This window comes from Amphibalanus amphitrite, unplaced genomic scaffold (genome assembly GCF_019059575.1).
Source record: "Amphibalanus amphitrite isolate SeventyFive unplaced genomic scaffold, NRLGWU_Aamphi_draft 001032F_arrow, whole genome shotgun sequence".
Lineage (NCBI taxonomy): Eukaryota > Metazoa > Arthropoda > Thecostraca > Balanomorpha > Balanidae > Amphibalanus > Amphibalanus amphitrite.
Genome location: NW_024882526.1, coordinates 184,940 through 202,904, shown reverse-complemented (window position 1 = coordinate 202,904; position 17,965 = coordinate 184,940). Strand labels below are relative to the sequence as shown.

The following is a 17,965-nucleotide window of genomic DNA, read 5'->3' as shown; positions in this document are numbered from 1 at the left end:
CGCCTATGCGAATTGGAACCAAACTTGTAGACAAACTGTTAGTTTGTTGGCCAACAAGCCTGGGGTTGGTGAATCGACAAGGTATCGACAAGGTGACGCCTATGCGAATTGGAACCAAACTTGTAACAAGGAGCCAACTTGTAGATTTGGTTTACAGTGTACGTACTGGTCCCATCATCGGTCAAAATGTCGATCATCCACGCTCAAAATGTCGCAGCGATAATTAATCAAAATATACTTCACCTAACTACCGACCTCATTCAGAGCTCGCCACAATCCCGTCAGCTTATCTCAGGGCTAGAGATTCCTGCTGCTGCGGACTACCTCTATCTCTGCTCAACGCAGCACTGTAAAGAAGAGTCCGATGCATACCCATTACCCACTTACATATGTCAACGCAGTGTTGGGAGTTTTGTCAGAGGGTTCGCCGATATTAGAACGGTGCTATGAACTATGAACTATGAACTATATACTATGTATACATACCTGTAGGTAGCCCTGGCGAAGTGCACACTTCGAGGTAAAATAAATGCCTATTTTCTACGTCTTTATAATGGCTTGTAACAACGATGAATGAAGTTTTCCATCGTCTAATAAAAGAATCCATTGTCGCAGCACATATCTTTTTGCCTACCTATGTAGATACTAGATAGGGTGGAACCTACGCAGTATTGACATATTCTTCGTCTGTAGTCTTACGTCTATGCGTTGCATCACCCGGCAATCATTTGTCAATGGTCTTTCCTTGTCTCCTAATTTCTAGTGAATTACCGGACTGCGTTTTAGAACGAAATAAGTACACGATTGAGAGTGTATGTGATTATAATAATGAGACCACATAATCACAAAGTATCAAAAGTGCAATGCGATTGACTTTTGGCATATTATGTTGCTGTTATATTTACCGATGTATGTAATGCAGGACATCATGTCGAAAGCAATACAGTATCAAAACGGAAACGTACTTTTTACTCGTTTCGCTAGACACGGTGTTTTGCCTAGTTACGTTATACGGAATGGACCGGAACGATATATAATAAACAGCGCACCGACGGGGTCTGCGCCAACTTTAACCCGACACGGGGGAAGTTGATCGCCCCCCCCCCCCCCCGTGAGATCTCGAGAACGAAGCAAGATAGCGACAAGCGGTATACGGCATGGGGTATACACGGACAAGATCTACCATTTTTACAAGATCATTTTCAGGTCAGGTCAAAGATGACGTCGTATCAATCAGATAGTAATAGCAATTACTAACATAGCATTCCCACTTACGAACGTAACCTTCCCATGCAAGAACGTAACACTGAAAGTAAGAACTAAGAACGTCATCAATGCCAGCCGGTTACTACTAACAACCGAATACCTCGTGGCTCGTCCACGCAGCCTCCCAAAAATGTGTCATCAAGTCAGACGGCACCGCTCACCTTTCACTCAGCCCATACAACGGATACGGGCAAAAGTAACCTTGACACACAGGGACCGGTGTGGAATTCGTAAACACCTCTCCGCTGACTCCTGTCCCGCTGCTCCGCGCCACCGCTGGTCTGCTGTGACCGATCTGACCAATACAGCACGCACGTGCCATGGTGACCGGCGTGGTGACGTCACCATCCGGCCTGTGACGTCACCGGCCCGGCGCTGCGGGCGCTCGCTGCTCGCAGCTGTCTGGTCGAGCCCTGCCGACAGTCAGCGACCCGGGCGCGGAGCGGGCAGGAATTACGCTGCGCTGCTGCTGCGCTGGCTGCGGCGGCGGGCGACTGTGAACGTGGTAGAGAGGTGTGATTTACAGACCAGCCAGACACCGTGTAACGTTTTGTCGCTGCCTGGTGTCGTGACCTCTCAGTGGACGCCGGTGAAAACAGGGCGCCGGAGGGCATATTAGTCACGTGATATTTGGGACTTCTCCCCTTCCCTGGGCCTTCTATATGCCAAACGTCACGTGTAAATTTCACGAACCTTGATCAAATTGCCTCAGGCGCCCTGTTTTCACCGTCGTCCCTCTCAGTGACACCGGTACAAGACGGGGCAGTGACTTCTCGCGTGTCTTCCGTGAGTGATTCAGTGAGGCTCAGGCTGTGGCGTTAGTTCTGGTTGAATCCGGTGAGGTTACGTGCGGGGGAATCGCGGAGGCTTTGAGTGACTGTGGTGGAGTGATGTAGGCGTGGCGTCAGTGGCCCGAGGAGTGACGCCACGTCAGCAAACGGTGTGACGTTACGTCAGAAGGCATTGTGTGTGGCACGTCAAACGGAAAGAGTGGTATTGGGGGCTGCAACTGTGCTGAGTGAGGGGAAGACTGCTGAGGTAGATCAGATCTGGTGCGCGACCCGCGCAGCTGATTTGTAAATCGGTGAAAGTTATCCTCCCTGGAATCGGATAAACGGGTGAAACGTGAACTGTGAAACCGTTGAGCGAAGGTTGAAGAGTCGTTTCCACTAGCACCAGACTGGCAGGGATCTGAGCAGAGGCTTGTTCACAATAAGCTGGGAACAAATCCAATCTAAACCAGCCCGTGGAAGTTTGGTAATTACCCGATAAGCGGAGATCGTAGTGTCTATCCTGTAAAGCTCTCAGTTGTCGTTCCTGAGCAGCGGTATAGTCCGCGACCTTGACCTCTGCTCACTGACCTGTCAGTGGTCCCCGCCCCCTCCCCGACGCTCGCGCTGTACCCTGTCAGCCATGCCGGCGGCTCTGGACCCTGCCAGCGGCGCGCCCATGCCTGGGTCAGTGTTGCGACCTGACCCGGAGGAGAGTGACCGTCCGGACCGCCAACTGCTGCACTCGCCCGGCCCGGAGCCGGAGCCGGAGACATGGGAGCCGGCCGGACTCCCCGGAGATGTCAAACACGTGCCCTTTGGCGGCCTGACGCTGGCCTCGGCCGTCAACGGGGTCACCTATCAGCACACGCTGGGCGCGCTGGATAACAGGTCAGTACAGGTCAGGGAGGTTTGGAAAGGTCATTGCAGGCTAGATGGCATATTATCTCAGGTCGCCAAATGCGCTTGATAACAGCTCACTACAGGTCAGACAGGGGAGGTCTGAGGTCAGGTCAGTTATGGGTCACTGTATGATGGGAGCACTGTAATAACAGGTCAGTACAGGTCAGAGGCAGATTTGGTCTGGAACAGGTCGCCATAAGCCGAAAAGGGCTGGATAACTGGTCAGAGACCAGCGTAGAAGAATGCAAGAGAAGTGTCATCATTTTTAGGTATGTTAGATAGCTCAGCACTTATCAAGGATTCAGGATGGATAGACGTAGGGGCGCTTTTGAGCTGATTCAGTAACGGGATGAAAATGGAATGGCCCATTTCAAATTGTGTAGACGTTATAATCACATCGTCTCGTAAAAGCACACGCTCCCATTTTCCCCCGAGAAGCTCTACCTCAATTGGAGGCAAAAAGCCGAAGGATGAGTTCATCTTCACCTCTGTATGCAGGACCGATAAACCCGGCAACCATCGATTCATTTTACTTCTCCCGAAATGCATCATTTCTTCAGAATTGTGTCATTGATGCTGTCATTGATACCCACAGACTCACACTGTGTGACCACAGCATGATTCGTGAAACTCTAGCAGAATCATATCCTGGAATGGTAACTCAATCCTCACAGGAACACGCCCGGACGGTAACTCTACCCCCTCCGGAACACCGCCCGGCTGATAACTCCATACACAGCTGGGCCGTGTGTCGGGTGGGGACCTGTCCGGTCCATCCGTCGCTCTGTTTATACAGCTTCCTCATCGTGTGTCTGTGATGTTGTTCCTGAGAAGTGCCGGGACACGAGCCAGACCCGACGCCTCTGTATGCGGGTGACAGACACTGAGATGGACACTAGAAAGCAGCACGAGCGGGATCATGCCCCTAGCGGCGGGTAGGAGTGTAAAGGAAAACATTTTTACATAGAAGAGGGATATGACAGCTTCGAACTGAGGCGAGGGAGGAGCGGCATCTTATCTGTAAACATTGCCGCGATTTTATCCTTGAGCTGGAGGCCATGACCGGGGAGACATGCCTATGAATTTTGTAGTGATCAATAACCATACCCGTAGCCAGGACTGGAGCGGGGGATGCCGGGTCTTGGTATCAAATTAACCCGCGCCCCAGTGGCGGTCTCAGCCAACTTCGCCCTAGTGGGGGGGGGGGGCATATGTTACCACCCACCTCTAACTCAAAAACTAAAAGGGATAGAAAGACGCAGTAAAAAGCAGTCGATAGCTCTCAATGCGTACGTTTGAAAGTACTTCAGTCATTTTTCATCTTAGAGCAATATTGGGGTCACCAGAGGTCATCAAAGGTCAAAATTTGCCAACGGTCATTATATTTTTCAGAAAACATGCCGTTATCCCAGGAACTATGGTAGCTAAAAAAACGCATAGAAAAGCAATCGATAGCTTTTGAACTCTTCTTTTGATAAGGTCATTATCAAAATTGACCTCAGGTCAACGGTTTAGCCTCCAGAGGGCAAAAACTCCAAAAATAGCTGTTTTTACGAATAGTGTTTTTCGACAATAATTTTTGACTACAAAAAGCCACGACATTTCTATTGCCAGAATTGTGTTCCTCTCGCCGCGACGCGTCGAATGAACTGCAAATTGACCTTGAAAGGTCAACTTGAAAATTTGACCTCAGGTCAAGGTCATGACCTGACCGGAAAAGGTCATGTTGCATATCAGTCGATGCGTCTCAACAAGACAAACACAATGAGACCATCCCCAGCGTTCTATCTCTTTCCAATCGCGAGTTATTGGCAAAAAGCTGTTCGTAGACTCAAATGACCTCGGATGACCTTCCTAGAGGCTATCAGCAAAAATGACACCTTGGTCATCACGGGTGGTCCAAATCATTGTGATTCTGAAATATTTGGACTGTTCCTATGCGTACACACGGATCTAGAGGCATTTTCATTTTTCTCCATTGACTTGTAATGGAAAGGTCACGCCACTGACCTGACCTTAGGTCACGGATATAAAAAATCCGAGATATACCTACAAATTGTAGGCGCCCATAACATCATGCAATCCACCAAGTTTAAAACCTTTCTGACAAACACTTCAGGCTGAACATGATTGCAAACTTTTTTTTAGGCTTGGTCAGTTAACTTGACCTGGTGACCTGACCTGACATGACCTGGGGTCAAAAATTTCACACTCCAAAATTGATGTACCAAAAGCTACCCCGAGCGGCGCGGCACTACGCGCCGCGGTTTTTTATTCACACGCAAAAAACGCGACAGGGTGGTAGGGTGAATAGGTCAAAAATTCCCCCCTTAAGCGCGAAACCTTCTGATTTTCAACCCAACACAGATTACTTAAACGTTTGGGCACCATCATGTAGCTCATTCTTTTTACTACGCTTTGAGACCAAGAAAAGACACCTGCGTGTGGTATTTAACCCCCCAAAAAGGTTTTCGCATACCCTTACAAAAGGGCGCTTTGCCCCATACCCTGGGTAATACGCCCACACCCATATGCAAAGCGCCCCCACCCCATCCATCAACAGAAAATGATGAACATGGCAGAACTTGACGTCATTCTGACGTCATTTGTGGTCAACCTATCATAGCCTTTGGAATAAAATTTTGTTGCAATGTGTAAAATGGATGCCCGGAGGAGTCCTGAAAGTTTGGTGACGATATCTACAGTCGTTTAGGATATATCAGCAAAAAAGGACAGGGAGAGGCCTTTTCGGCCCCGACCTACAGGGCGCTACCCTGCACTCTCACCACCGTGCAAAACGCCCCCCTTTCAGAAAACTGGGGGCGTCTTGCCCCATTCATCGAGTAGGCGTCTTGCCCCATCCACTCCATTTCCGGTCAACAAAATATTGACAAAAAACGCGCCACTAACGCCGCAGCATAATACATTCAACAGAATGACAATAAAACGCAGTTTTGAGTGATGTGCACAATAGCAAGTTTTGTGATATAAAGAGGGCATCAAAATATTAGGAATGTTCTGTAAAAACAACAAAAACCACACCCAAAACCAACATCAGCACCTACCCACGCTGCTCCTCAAGACGAAGAACCGGAAATAGAGACCTACGTAAACAAGCAGCTGACTGTTCTGAAAGACAGAATAAAACACCTATCCGTTGATAAGAAATACGATTTTTTAGGGGAGGCGTTTAACCCAGGGGTGCGTTTTCCCCACAGTTACCCTAAATGGTAACATATGCCCTCCCCCCACTGGGGCGAAGGTTAAAGGAAGTAGTTCACTTTCCTGATTTTTTTGCAATGAATTTGTGATTTTTTAGTGCTGAAAATAATCGGAAAATAAAACAAAACCTTTTTTATGAACGGATTATTTTCTATACTTTAATATAGTAAGAACTATATTCCATGTAAAATAATGTTTGACGCGGAAGTTTATTACGCGTTGACCAATCATATTGTTCAAACCTACGCATGCTGCATTGGCAGTAAGCCATTGGCTGACGATGACGTGGCTGCATTCCTCTGCTTCTGCAAGGCACTCATTACGAAACGGGAAAAGGAATATCTTCGTCTAGGACAGGGGTCGGCAAATGGTGGGGCATGCCCCCTTTGGGGGTAATGGAGCCCTTTCGGTGGGGGTAATGAAGCATTCTGAGAAAACCTATCTTTTTAGAGTTAGTGGCTCCATTGATGGAACCATTGCGGTGACTGTTGCATCCCAGGGTTCAAAGATTAGCCCAGGTCAAAGGCACAGCACACATTGATAAGATACCAATTTTGACGTAGCTGCTCGTCTCACCATCTCACCGCGGCTCCGTACAGTTGTACAAAAGCAGCTGCAATTTTTAACCGTCGCCCGTCTGTTGGCGTTTCCACAGCCACTAACGTAAGGGGAGGAGTCGATCGGACCCCCGCGGCCTCTCGGACTCTGAGATGGAGCTGTGCATAAAAAACGAGCGTATTACCCGTAATTATAGGAAGTCGCTGCTGTCCATTTTTAAGGTCCTTGGTCATTTCGTCTCATTCAGGTCAAAGACAAGTGTCGAGAAAATCGGGACCCGCTATAAGTTCTTGAAGTGAGATTGTATGGCTCAAGATGATCTCCAGAAAAAGCTCATAAGCCAATGATCATTTTGGGTCCAGAGGCCAGTTTTACCGACAGAAAAATAGCCGCCTGCCGGAATTTTTCGCCTGAAGACCGCTTCACATAGGGAGCGTAAACGGTAAAGCCCTATCCACTTACATGCTCATGGCGTATGTGAAGCGGTTTTTAGGCAAAAACTCCGGCAGGCGGCAATTTTTCTGTTGGTAAAACTGGCCTCAGGTTTTCCCGGGCAGGTAAAGAAAAAATGATTGGCTCGAGGGTACAATTTGGTCGTGATCTAAAGGCTTTTACGTGAGCTTTTAACGAAAAACCACCCGCCGCCCCTATATGTACGAGGGTTAAATGGGATATATTAAATGCTTTGTGGAGGAAGTGTCATGTTTTAAATTTGATGCATCGGAAATGCAGAAATACCCAAAGAGTTCCAGAAAGCTATGGAATTTCAGTAAACTTGGTTGTGTCAGCAATGGGGTCTGGAAGGCATAGGCGGCGGAACGGGGAGGGCACCCGGGCACCGTGCCCCCCTTTGATTTTGACATTTTAACATTAGTCCTATGGGCGTTGCATGGAAAGAATGGGACCAAAAGTCGGCAGTGCCCCCCCCCCCCTTAATTGAAGGTGTTCCGTCGCTACTGCTGGTAGGTGGGGGTAATGTCCCTGCCTGGCGCCTAAAAAGGGGGCACAATCCCGAATGACCTGCCGACCACTGGTCTAGGATGATCGTTGGGCCGTAAAAACTACTGTTTGTGCTAGTCTCAGCTCAACCTACGAAACTGTTATTCCAGTTCAAACCCCATGTTAAAAGTGAATTATTTCCTTTAAAGGGACCCTCTCACCTTCAAAAAGTTAATGAATTGGCATAAAAGTGATGTCCCTTGGCTGGGAAAGATAAAAAATGAATATCTACCAAATTTCACTGAAAAATATTCACTGGTTTTCAAGATATAAGGCTTTTACTTTTGTTTACTTTTTGGGATCTTCGCTGTTCCTAACGACTTATTTGGAAGCAATAATTTGGCAGCCTCGAAGTGCAGCAGACGTTGCGCACAAAGCAGTGTATACCACCACGTGTGAACGATGGTTTTAGTCTAAGATTAAAAAATCGTTAGATCTCCACTGACGTCACAAATTCTAAGGGGGCATTCCAATGCATTAGCCCCTTAGAATCCGAAAACTGCAAGTTTGAAATTCCATACCTCCGAATTAAAGCATTTTTCGATGTTGTGAGTGCCCAAACCGGTATTTTTAGGCCATGGCCACCAATTTAGCTATCTCGACTCAAAACTAATGTTAAGGTGGGATAGTCACTTTAACCCGGCGGCCCGCTGGGCCTCCGAGCCACCCGGCGGCCGTTGGGGGGGGGGGGGGGGGAGAGGGTATATAGTTGTCCCCCTTTACTTTTGCGACGATATCGTCGCATCGCGAAAAGATAGAGAAGCGAAACTTTGCACAAGTCTTCTTGAATATCTAGCAAGGTTGTGCCCAAATTTGGTGTCAATCCCATTTGAAATGACATCACAGTGACGTCAGAAGTCAAATTATAGATTTGCGACTCTCAGTTTCCTCACGTTAAATCCGATATATGAGACCGAATATAAAGGACCGATTATTGGTCAGGAACTAGTCGGAAGTGTAGGTACTTAGATGTTTTAGGATGGCAACAGGTGCTGTTTAGTTCATTTACAGTTGAGTTTCATGCTCAGCGACATCAGAAACGGTCCATATCGGAAAACGACAAAACTTTGTGACGTCACTGTGACATCATCTTAAATGCTACAACCACCAAACTTTCTTCAAACATTGCCTAGGTATTCGTTTGAAGCTATGCCAAGTTTCATGTTCGTAGCTCATCACGTTTCGGAGATATTCCACAAAACGTAAAGGGGGGGGCAGCTTAATGCCCCCCCCCCCAGCGGCTCGTGGGGGAGCTCCATAATGGTTTATTTTCAGGGTGGGCTGTGACATGCAGGCGTACAGGCAGTCAAACGCGAACTGCAAGATTGATTTGTATGCTACCGGTCATTGATAATGACCCCTTTTCTGCTGACGACATTCAAGCTGTTAGCTGCATGGGAGCATCAACATATCGCGCAACGTCCATGCCCAATACTCATTTGGAAGTCTATCGCACATCATTGAGGAGACAAAAGTCGGGAAACACGTATTAAATTCTCATATTCTGATTGAGTGTTAATTCGTCACCACAGCACTGGCAGAGCTATAGAAAGAGGCAGTCGCGGACGCTGCAGGGGCACATCCCAAAAAAATGTTCTCCAAATTCCAAAAACTCATCGGATATTGTTTCGTTACCCAATGCTGTGCAGTTTAAAGTAAACTTTTCCTAATAAATGCTGTTCAATTTTTTGCTTCATTCTCGAAAAAAACGAGAATTTTCTTCGATTTTGGGCGTTGCGGGGCGGTGTCATTTGTTCCAAATGCTCCCCCTCCCTCCCTCCTGAATCCGCCAGTGTTCATCACAAGAAGCAACTTCTGGATAAGCAATGCTTAGTATCATCCCTGACACAAGCACAAAAATGATCAGCGATTAAAACAGTCTGGATTGTCATTAGAAGGTGCAAATCAAGTCATTTGATTCTGACGCTTTATGCCGTCATACAAAATATCAAAAAGGCGAAGAGTTATGCAAACAAATAAAACCTTAACCCTCGCCGGCACAGGGGGGGGGGGGTTGATGCAACCCCCTAAGGTTTTTCGCGAATAACTCGCGTAAAAAGCGGCCGATCGCGACGAAACTTTCAGTACCCTCGCATTGATCAATTTTACACCTACCCTGAAAATTTCATGACCCTGACCCAAATGACCTTTGACCTGTGACCTCTTTTCCGAGACCATGTTTGGCCGGAATCGCGATTCGGCGTATGTCAGCTCGCATTAGCCGCGCGTTTGCAAGCTTTTCGTGGTTTCAAACGTTCAAACATGTGATTTGATGTTGCTCCCATACATTAGGGTGGGTGTCAAGGTCACCTGAATGGGGTGGGGTAAGACGGGTTTTTGCAAGGTTTTGCAAAAATAGCTGCAGTTTATTTGTTGAATCAGGTCTAAGTCTCATCTTCTGACAAATGGAAGTAAAATGTCTGAAAAACGGTTTTCACTCAGTTTCCCGTTTCTATGATGTTTCTAACCGGCCGAAAAATGGCTCCAAAGTTAAGGTGCCCGTGTTACCCCACTTTCCCCTACGTGGATTCCGAAACAGACCCCTTTCATTGGCTGTCATGACTAGCGCGGACCTGTATTGGGCCCCATTAATGATGCCACAAATCGACACCATCACTCTGCAGTCAGCCTGCACCACAATAGAGGAGCGCGGTCCAGAACCGGTTCTCCCACCTCCTGGAACCGGCGCCGCCGCAACGGGGATGCCGCTACAGCACGCAAACCTCCACACTTTGAGGCAAAATATCCAGCCGTATCAGCCCAAAGCCAAGGATAGACAGTGGCCAGTCACCGTCCAATATGCGTTGTGTGAACATTTAGCTTTTAGCCGTGTGTCTACCTACGGTTTACCTCACTGCCTTGCGGGGTCGGTAATTGGATAGGTTCCTCTGACATTGTTTTCTGCTGAATAGCGGCTAACGCCAATTTCAGGGGATACATGGTTCTGCATGCCTATCGCACATGTGTCGAACGTGGCTGGAATGTACAAACGAAACAAATAAATTATTTACGACATTACCTCCCGGCTCATTGTATTCACATGAGTTTTACAGAATAGCTGGTAGGTAAGTAACTACTTAAACTTGTAAAAAAAAATAGTTATCTAGGCATTTCAAGGTGGAAAAAACATACTCTTGTATTGCCACGGTCACCAGATCACTGATAAGTTATCAGCGCTACACAGATGAATTATTTTTTTAGCACTGCACGTAGGGAATTGTCCAAGATCAAGGGTCCATTATCTGTTATCTCTGCCCAAGGCTAACCGCCCATTTGCAGAGTTGCGTGCTGATAAGAATTTGACTTGCGCCTCACTCCTTTATCAAAACTTTGTTCTTGTGGCTTTGTCTTTGTCTTGGTAAGCTGCGCATGTGCAGACCTGAGTGTTGGGCAATATCCACTGCTCCACTCTATTGCAGTGCAGGCTAGGTAACCACGGACACTCGCATGGATCTAGGAGAATGATCGGGATCAGATTCGTTAGATCCTGATCAGGGATCCTAGATCATATATCTTGAGTTGTCATCCTGGATCATTACTTTTGTTTACGGCGCGCGTGTACTGACTGACGTGAGATTATCTGTGACTGTGTGTGGCCAACGGTTCCGTTTCACAAATGGCATCTTACTGTAATATTGATCCGTTTCCGTTTCCGTTTCCGTACGGAAAAACAATCCGTATCCAATCCGTATCCGTAATCCAAACGGATCCGTAGATCCGTTTCTTTACCTGACCGCCAAACCGCAAACAATAATATCAACTCTCGCCTGACCTAACGGTTTACTTTACACGCCCCAGCCTAGGACCAGTGGATCCCCTCGCCATTTCGCCATGCGGCCTCGCGAAAAAAAACGTGCGTCGTTACGAGACTCGTACCTACCTAATTTTATGTTCCAGTCACCAGGTCAGGTCAAGTGCCCTAAGGCACTTTTTTACTTTAGCAGTGACCTACCTACTACTTCTACTTCTGGTAGGTACTTCTTTTAATAGGTACTTGCATCCAATCCCATGTAGGCGGCGGAACGGGGAGGGCACCGGGGCAGTGTGCCTCCTTTGATTTTGGCATTTTAACATTAGCCCTTTGGGCGCTGCATGGAAAGAATGGGACCAAAAGTCGGCAGTGCCCCCCCCCCCCTAATTGAAGGTGTTCCGCCGCTACTGTCCAATCCTCCTATCAATGACTAAAGTTTCCAATTTGAAAGGGTTCGTTCTATCAGTGAGGGCGCATTTGCCAATTTAAATCTGTCTCTGCCCTTCTCGGCTCTCCCTGCAGCCGTCTCTGATCCTTCCCCACCCGGTTCGCAGGGTACGGAATCGGATGAGCACCCGAAAACTACGAAAGCGGGTGGTGTTCAAGAACGGCGACCTGAACGTGGTGCAGGGCCACCTGTCGAAGCGGCGGCGGCGCTACCTGGCCGACATCGTCACCACGCTGGTGGACATCAAGTGGCGGTGGACGCTGCTCGTCTTCAGCCTCAGCTTCCTCCTCAGCTGGCTGCTCTTTGCCGTGCTCTGGTGGCTCATCATGGTGGCGCACGGCGACTTTGAGCCGCAGAACAGGGCCAACCCCGACTTTACGCCCTGTGTCAACTCCGTCGAGGATTTCACCGGTAGCTTCCTGTACAGCATCGAGACACAGCACACGATCGGCTACGGCACGCGAGCCATCACCGAGCAGTGCCCCGAGGCGATCACGCTGCTCTGTGTCCAGAGTATCGTCGGTCTCATGATCCAGGCTCTCATGGTGAGCGTGGTGTTCGCAAAGCTGGCCCGACCCAAGAAGTGCGCACAGACGCTGCTGTTCTCGCGTAACGCTGTGATCTGCCAGCGCGACGGCAGGCTCTGTCTCATGTTCAGGGTGGGCAACATGAGGACGTCGTCACTGATCGGAGCTTCGGCGCGCGGTCAGATTATCCGGAAACGGGTGACACGTGAGGGCGAGACGCTGCAGTTCGACATGGTGGAGCTCAACCTGGGTAAGAAGGGATAGGGAGTGAGGTGAGGGGTGAGTGAGTGAGTGATTGAGTAAGTGAGTGAGTGAGTGGGTGAGTGAGTGAGTGGGTGAGTGAGTGAGTGAGTGAGTGAGTGAGTGAGTGAGAGAAAGAGAGAGAGAAAGAGAGAGAGAAAGAGAGTGAGTGAGAGAGAGAGTGAGTGAGAGAGAGAGAGAGAGTGAGAGTGAGAGAGAGGGAGAGGGAGAGGGAGGGAGAGAGGGAGAGAGAGAGAGAGAGAGAGAGAGAGAGAGAGAGAGAGAGAGAGAGATAGAGAGAGAGAGAAAGCGAGAGGGATTGGGAGAGGGAGAGATAGAGAGAGAGAGAGAGAGAGAGAGAGAGAGAGAGAGAGAGAGAGAGAGAGAGAGAGAGAGAGAGAGAGAGAGAGAGAGAGAGAAAGCGAGAGGGATTGGGAGAGGGAGAGAAAGAGGGATAGGGATAGGGATAGGGAGTGGGAGAGGGAGAGTGGTATGGAAAGGGTGAGGAATATCAAGAGGGAGCAAATAGTTAAAACAAACAATGTCGGATAAAAGCCTCGTAAATCAATCAGACTCCTTGCAACCGGTCCCTACCACCCCTCCCTGTCTGCCACAGGTCCTGATGACGGCCAGGACAGCATCTTCTTCATCTGGCCGCTGAACGTGGTGCACACGATCGACGAGAGGTCCCCGTTCTACCACATGTCGGCCGAGGACCTCCTCCATAAGGAGCGCTTCGAGATCGTCGTCATCCTCGAGGGCACCACCGAGTCGACGGCGATGACCACACAGGCGCGGAGCAGCTTCATCCCCAGCGAGATCCTCTGGGGCCATAGGTGGGTGAGCCGTGGGTATCAGGCATGGGAGCAGTTATTTCCCCAGCGGAATCCTCCGGGGTCACCGGTGGGTGAGACGGGGGACGGGTGGGGGGAGACCCGGGCGCGGAGCAGTTTCATCCCCAGCGAGATCCTCTGGGGCCATAGGTTGGCGAGACGGGAAGACGGGTAGGGAAGCTTTATTCCCAGCGAGAGACTCTTGGGTCATAGGTGGTGAGACGGGGAAACTTTTGGATCACGGTGAGAGAAGGGATAACACAGAGGACATTTGCAGATCAACCCCTTGGCTTCACGTGAGACAGCGCGGTGGATGTAGGGTAATGTCATGTGTGAGTGGGATGATTTCGATAACGATGCCATCCAACGTAATTAATAGTTATCCCGCGCGGTTCAGCCTTATTCCTTTTTGTCAGCTGGGTGATCAAGACAGACATCGAACCCTAGGTACACTAGTCAGCGTGGGACGACCCAGCCGCGGCGCGGCCGCTCAGAGGGGACAATTTGAGCGCAATTGGTCGGCCCGCTATCGACCGTCTCAGAGACAAGTGTCTGTCGCCCTCCAATCGGTGTGTTTGTACAGCACTGATAGGCGCCCGCGGGTGGCAGTGAGACTCAGATAGGAGCGGCCTTGTTTGTTAGATGCAACCGCGGAGACAGCCGTGGCGCCTCTCGCCGCCGTATCAGTCCGGCACCTCCGCGGAGGAGAGGTTTTCTGCACGGCGATTACGAAATAGCGCAATCACCGCGCCGCGGAGCTTCCATCACTGCACGGAGCGGGACAGTGCGGGTTTTAGTTTGGCAGCGACAGCCTTGAGCGTGGAGCGCATCATCGTCGCTGGGCGCATATATGCTGTTTATGTTTTTAATTTAATTGCATTATACATAAGACACAGACGAATGGTAAGTGCACGCCGCACAAGGAGGCACACAATGGAAGCAAAGGGACTCGTGACTCACGAGCAGGGCCGTTTGGGGAACTCTCACGAGGCACGAGTGCTCTCCAAACGACTATGCCCCCGCTCACGCCACTTCCCACCGTGGTGCGTCTCGCTTGATGTTACTTGTGCACCTCTCCACGCACCGGTCAGGCCATCGGTCGTGGAGAACTGAGAAGGACGTGCTGATCGCTGAAGGAATCCGAACTGTCTTGTGTCACTGCATGCTCTGGGACGCTACTGCATACCTACAAATGCCAGTTAATGGTAACGCCGCATCCTTGCTCAAACGCGTATCCGCGGTTGGCCTCTAGAGCCGCGCCGGCCGGCACTGTCGAGCGGTGATCCGACCTGACCTCGCCGGAGGGTTCGTGACGTCACCAGCGGGCCGCCGTGAGCGGGACGGCTGAGGTCCACTCAACGCGGCCCGGGCGAGTGAAGCGGACCAGCAGCGGTCGCTGCTGAGCGCGTTTTCCTCCACCCACCCCTCCAACCATATGCGTTGGTTTTACTTACCTTCATTTCCTTACCTCGTCGACCGTCTCCTCTCTCTTAACGATCGCCTGGAAGGTGAATAGGATATAAGGTAGAGAGAGAGACGGCCGGCCGATAAACAGCCAACACATGAGTATGGAGCATACGATGCCGAAGCGTTACGGGATTAACTAAAGATAACGCCAGTTATCTCTCGTTTCTCGTTACCAGCTCGGTCTCACTCGTACGCATCTATTCTGGTTGCGCTGCACTAGTCACAAACTTCATCCCCCTCCGCCCCGCCCCACACACGTACCCGCCCATCTCTCACGTACTCACCCCTTCCCTTTTGTCACAGGTTCGAGCCTATCATTGACTTCAAGCGTGACACGGGCAAATACGAGGTGGACTACAGCCGATTCAACAGCACGTACCAGGTGGATACCCCGCTGTGCAGCGCGGCGGAGCTCGACCAGTTCAGGAAGATTCAGGCCGAGACCGCAAACGGTGAGAACAGACAGGGAACGATGAGATATCTGGGCCGAGAACGGAAACGGTGAGAAAACACAGGAAATGGTGAGATATCTGGGTGCCGGATAGGGAACGCTGAGGGACAGTATACGCGAACGTGTGTGTGGTCAAATTTCAGAGAAAAGGACAGGACACATTTTTGGCGCCGAGTGTCCGTAAAGGGGCACGCTACATATGGATCAAATAACTTTAGTTACATCTGCGGTTATTACGGTGCATCACCCCAAACAAACCAACTAGACCGGCTAAACCGACTTCATGACGGCTGTCTAAATTCCGATCACCAATACCTTATTCAGCCTCTTGTTCAACTTTTCCTAAGCCCATCGGCGTGATCGTTACCTTCACCATAACGTCGCCGTCACCTCACCACCAGCCTCCGCCATTCAAGGTCCCGCCGTTTGTACAGTGTGTCAGAGGACAATGCCGATACAGCGGCCAGCGCTTGTCACGGAAAATACCGCCCCAACCACTAGCAATTGGCTGAACCGGTCCGTACCGATACGTGAAGGTGGCACTGGAGCGAATAGGATGGCAGACAACAGTCCACCAGCGCTGTTGGATACGAGCGAATTGGGATTATCTAGACGTCCGTCTGGGCAGTGACTTGGTTACTCGATACGAGATCCCTGTAACGGAACATTGGCGGCACGGTAAACAAATGTCGCTCACCCTTGCCGACTCTCTAAACTTCGAGGAAGACAAGCGTGACAGCATATTGACAAACAGAACACGAATACTTTTAGGACGCGCCTGTTTGGGTAATGTTGATGCTTTCTCAATCATCCAGCGAAACCTTAAATCGAGCTTAATGCTGAATAACAGGGTGCTGATAACTAAGAGCAAACGATCGTTTCAATGAGACAAGGCACTCCAACTCGAAGTTCAGAGCATGCATCATTGGATGCCGCTTTGTTTTTATCAGCCTATGAATCAGCATCTGTAGCAATCACGATGACAAAACATCCTCCCCTACTGTTCCACTCATTGTAACTCTGTCAACACTCTGACATAAGGTAAACCACCGCTGGGCGGCATCCCTTACATCACTTGGCAATTAAATCGTTTCAACCCCCGTGACTGTTGTTCCAATTTCCACTCCACCACCGACACTAGTGACACCGTGACGGTTCTAGTAACAACCGTCACGACCGTGACTCCTGCCGTGACTCCTCCCGTGACCTCTATGTCCCCCCAGGCGCCGGTGACGCAGCAGTGGAAAGCCGCGCCAACACGGCCAACGCTGGCTTCAACAACTTCGACCTGCTGCGGCTGGGAGCGGTACAGGAGCCTCAGCCATCGGCCGCGCCGGGGGACGACGTGGAGGCGGCGCAGAGGACCCGTCAGTGACAGGCGGGACGGGGGGTCGAACTGAGGGACCAGGACCGGACCAGGGACACACTAGAAGTGTGGGGTGGGACATGTTGGACGGTAAACAAGCGACGAGAATTATCCGCCGATTGTAGGCAGGATGGAAACATGGATAAAAACATGGGACCAAGGGACACGACTGACTGACAGACAGACAAACAGACAAGAATGAATACATATCACAGGATCGGACAGAGATAACCGATTGTCGTCATACATGAAGATGGCATTACTTGAGGAACTGGAGCCTGATAGACTGGAGTTAACGAAGCCTAAACTAAGAAGGTCGCTCAAACGGCGGAGCGTCTTAGGTCGGCTGTATGTAGTATTAAGGACAGAGGCAACAGCGAGCCAATGACGGGAGAACGAGAGCAATTAATGGAGGTTATGAAGGGCGTTTTACTTGAGATTAGTTAGTAATGTTTTTGAAGTGCCTCTGACGGGTGTGCCTTAACGGAAATGATGTGTGCGAAGGTGCTTCTTTTATCTGATGAAATTCGACTGATGTTAGCGCATTGCATGACTAACGGAAGCATTTTGTAGGTTAGAGCAGCGAGCACAGCATGGCTAAATTTGTAAGCCCGGCAGTATTCCACCGATTAATGTAGTGCATGGTGTTTAGAAACATTGTCTGGATGTATTTCACATCAGCGGTGTATCTCTCGGGTGTTCTAGCCCGAAATCCTACGGATATGTCAGACATTTTGGCGGTTTATTTGGTTTGGGCATGGGCGGGGCGCCTAGCTTAGAAGAACCGCTTGTGTTACGTAATAAAAAGCAGTGGACAGCGTCTCGCGTCAGGGAGATACACAAGAAACCTTGATTGTTTGATTATTTTAATGCGACTTGAGATAATATACAACGGTCTTTTCAAAGAACTGTCCCAAGTCCCTGAATATTCGGAAAGTTTGAGTTGCTAGGGACGGATTGTAAAGCGATATCAAATGACAAACTGTGTGCCTTCCATTGCCTACAATATGTCGCATTAGTGTATAATTGTAATTCAAGTGCTGTAAACCGATCGCCAAATAAATGGGAAGGATTTTTTGAAGTCGTCTATCTGATGCGGCAATCAAACAAGGAAAAATGTCCGACGCTAGTCGCACAACCATTGCGCAACGTCCCCTTAGCTCA

General features: G+C 49.6%; 1 protein-coding gene across 4 annotated transcripts; it reads left to right on the top strand.

The window, feature by feature from the left end:
• Positions 1-1,616: 1,616 nt before the first annotated feature.
• Positions 1,617-17,878, top strand: LOC122369408 (ATP-sensitive inward rectifier potassium channel 11-like). Of its 4 annotated transcripts, none has more exons than XM_043344132.1 (6): positions 1,617-1,779; positions 2,009-2,927; positions 12,024-12,694; positions 13,301-13,520; positions 15,288-15,436; positions 16,659-17,878. In XM_043344132.1, the coding sequence occupies exons 2-6, from the start codon at positions 2,680-2,682 to the stop codon at positions 16,808-16,810; spliced, it is 1,440 nt and encodes a 479-aa protein (XP_043200067.1). In that variant the 5' UTR covers positions 1,617-1,779; positions 2,009-2,679; the 3' UTR covers positions 16,811-17,878. The 4 variants fall into 4 exon arrangements, with proteins under 4 accessions (XP_043200067.1, XP_043200069.1, XP_043200070.1 ...); XM_043344134.1 differs by having other exon boundaries at positions 1,675-1,771; XM_043344135.1 differs by having other exon boundaries at positions 1,682-1,762.
• The last annotated feature ends 87 nt before the right edge of the window (positions 17,879-17,965 follow it).

Bases quoted from the DNA above. Each gene is read 5' to 3' on its own strand.
- LOC122369408 (XM_043344132.1), top strand. From the start codon at position 2,680: ATGCCGGCGGCTCTGGACCCTGCCAGCGGCGCGCCCATGCCTGGGTCA. The intron at 2,928-12,023 runs GTCAGTACAGGT...CCCGGTTCGCAG, and splicing joins CTGGGCGCGCTGGATAACAG to GGTACGGAATCGGATGAGCA. The intron at 15,437-16,658 runs GTGAGAACAGAC...ATGTCCCCCCAG, and splicing joins TCAGGCCGAGACCGCAAACG to GCGCCGGTGACGCAGCAGTG.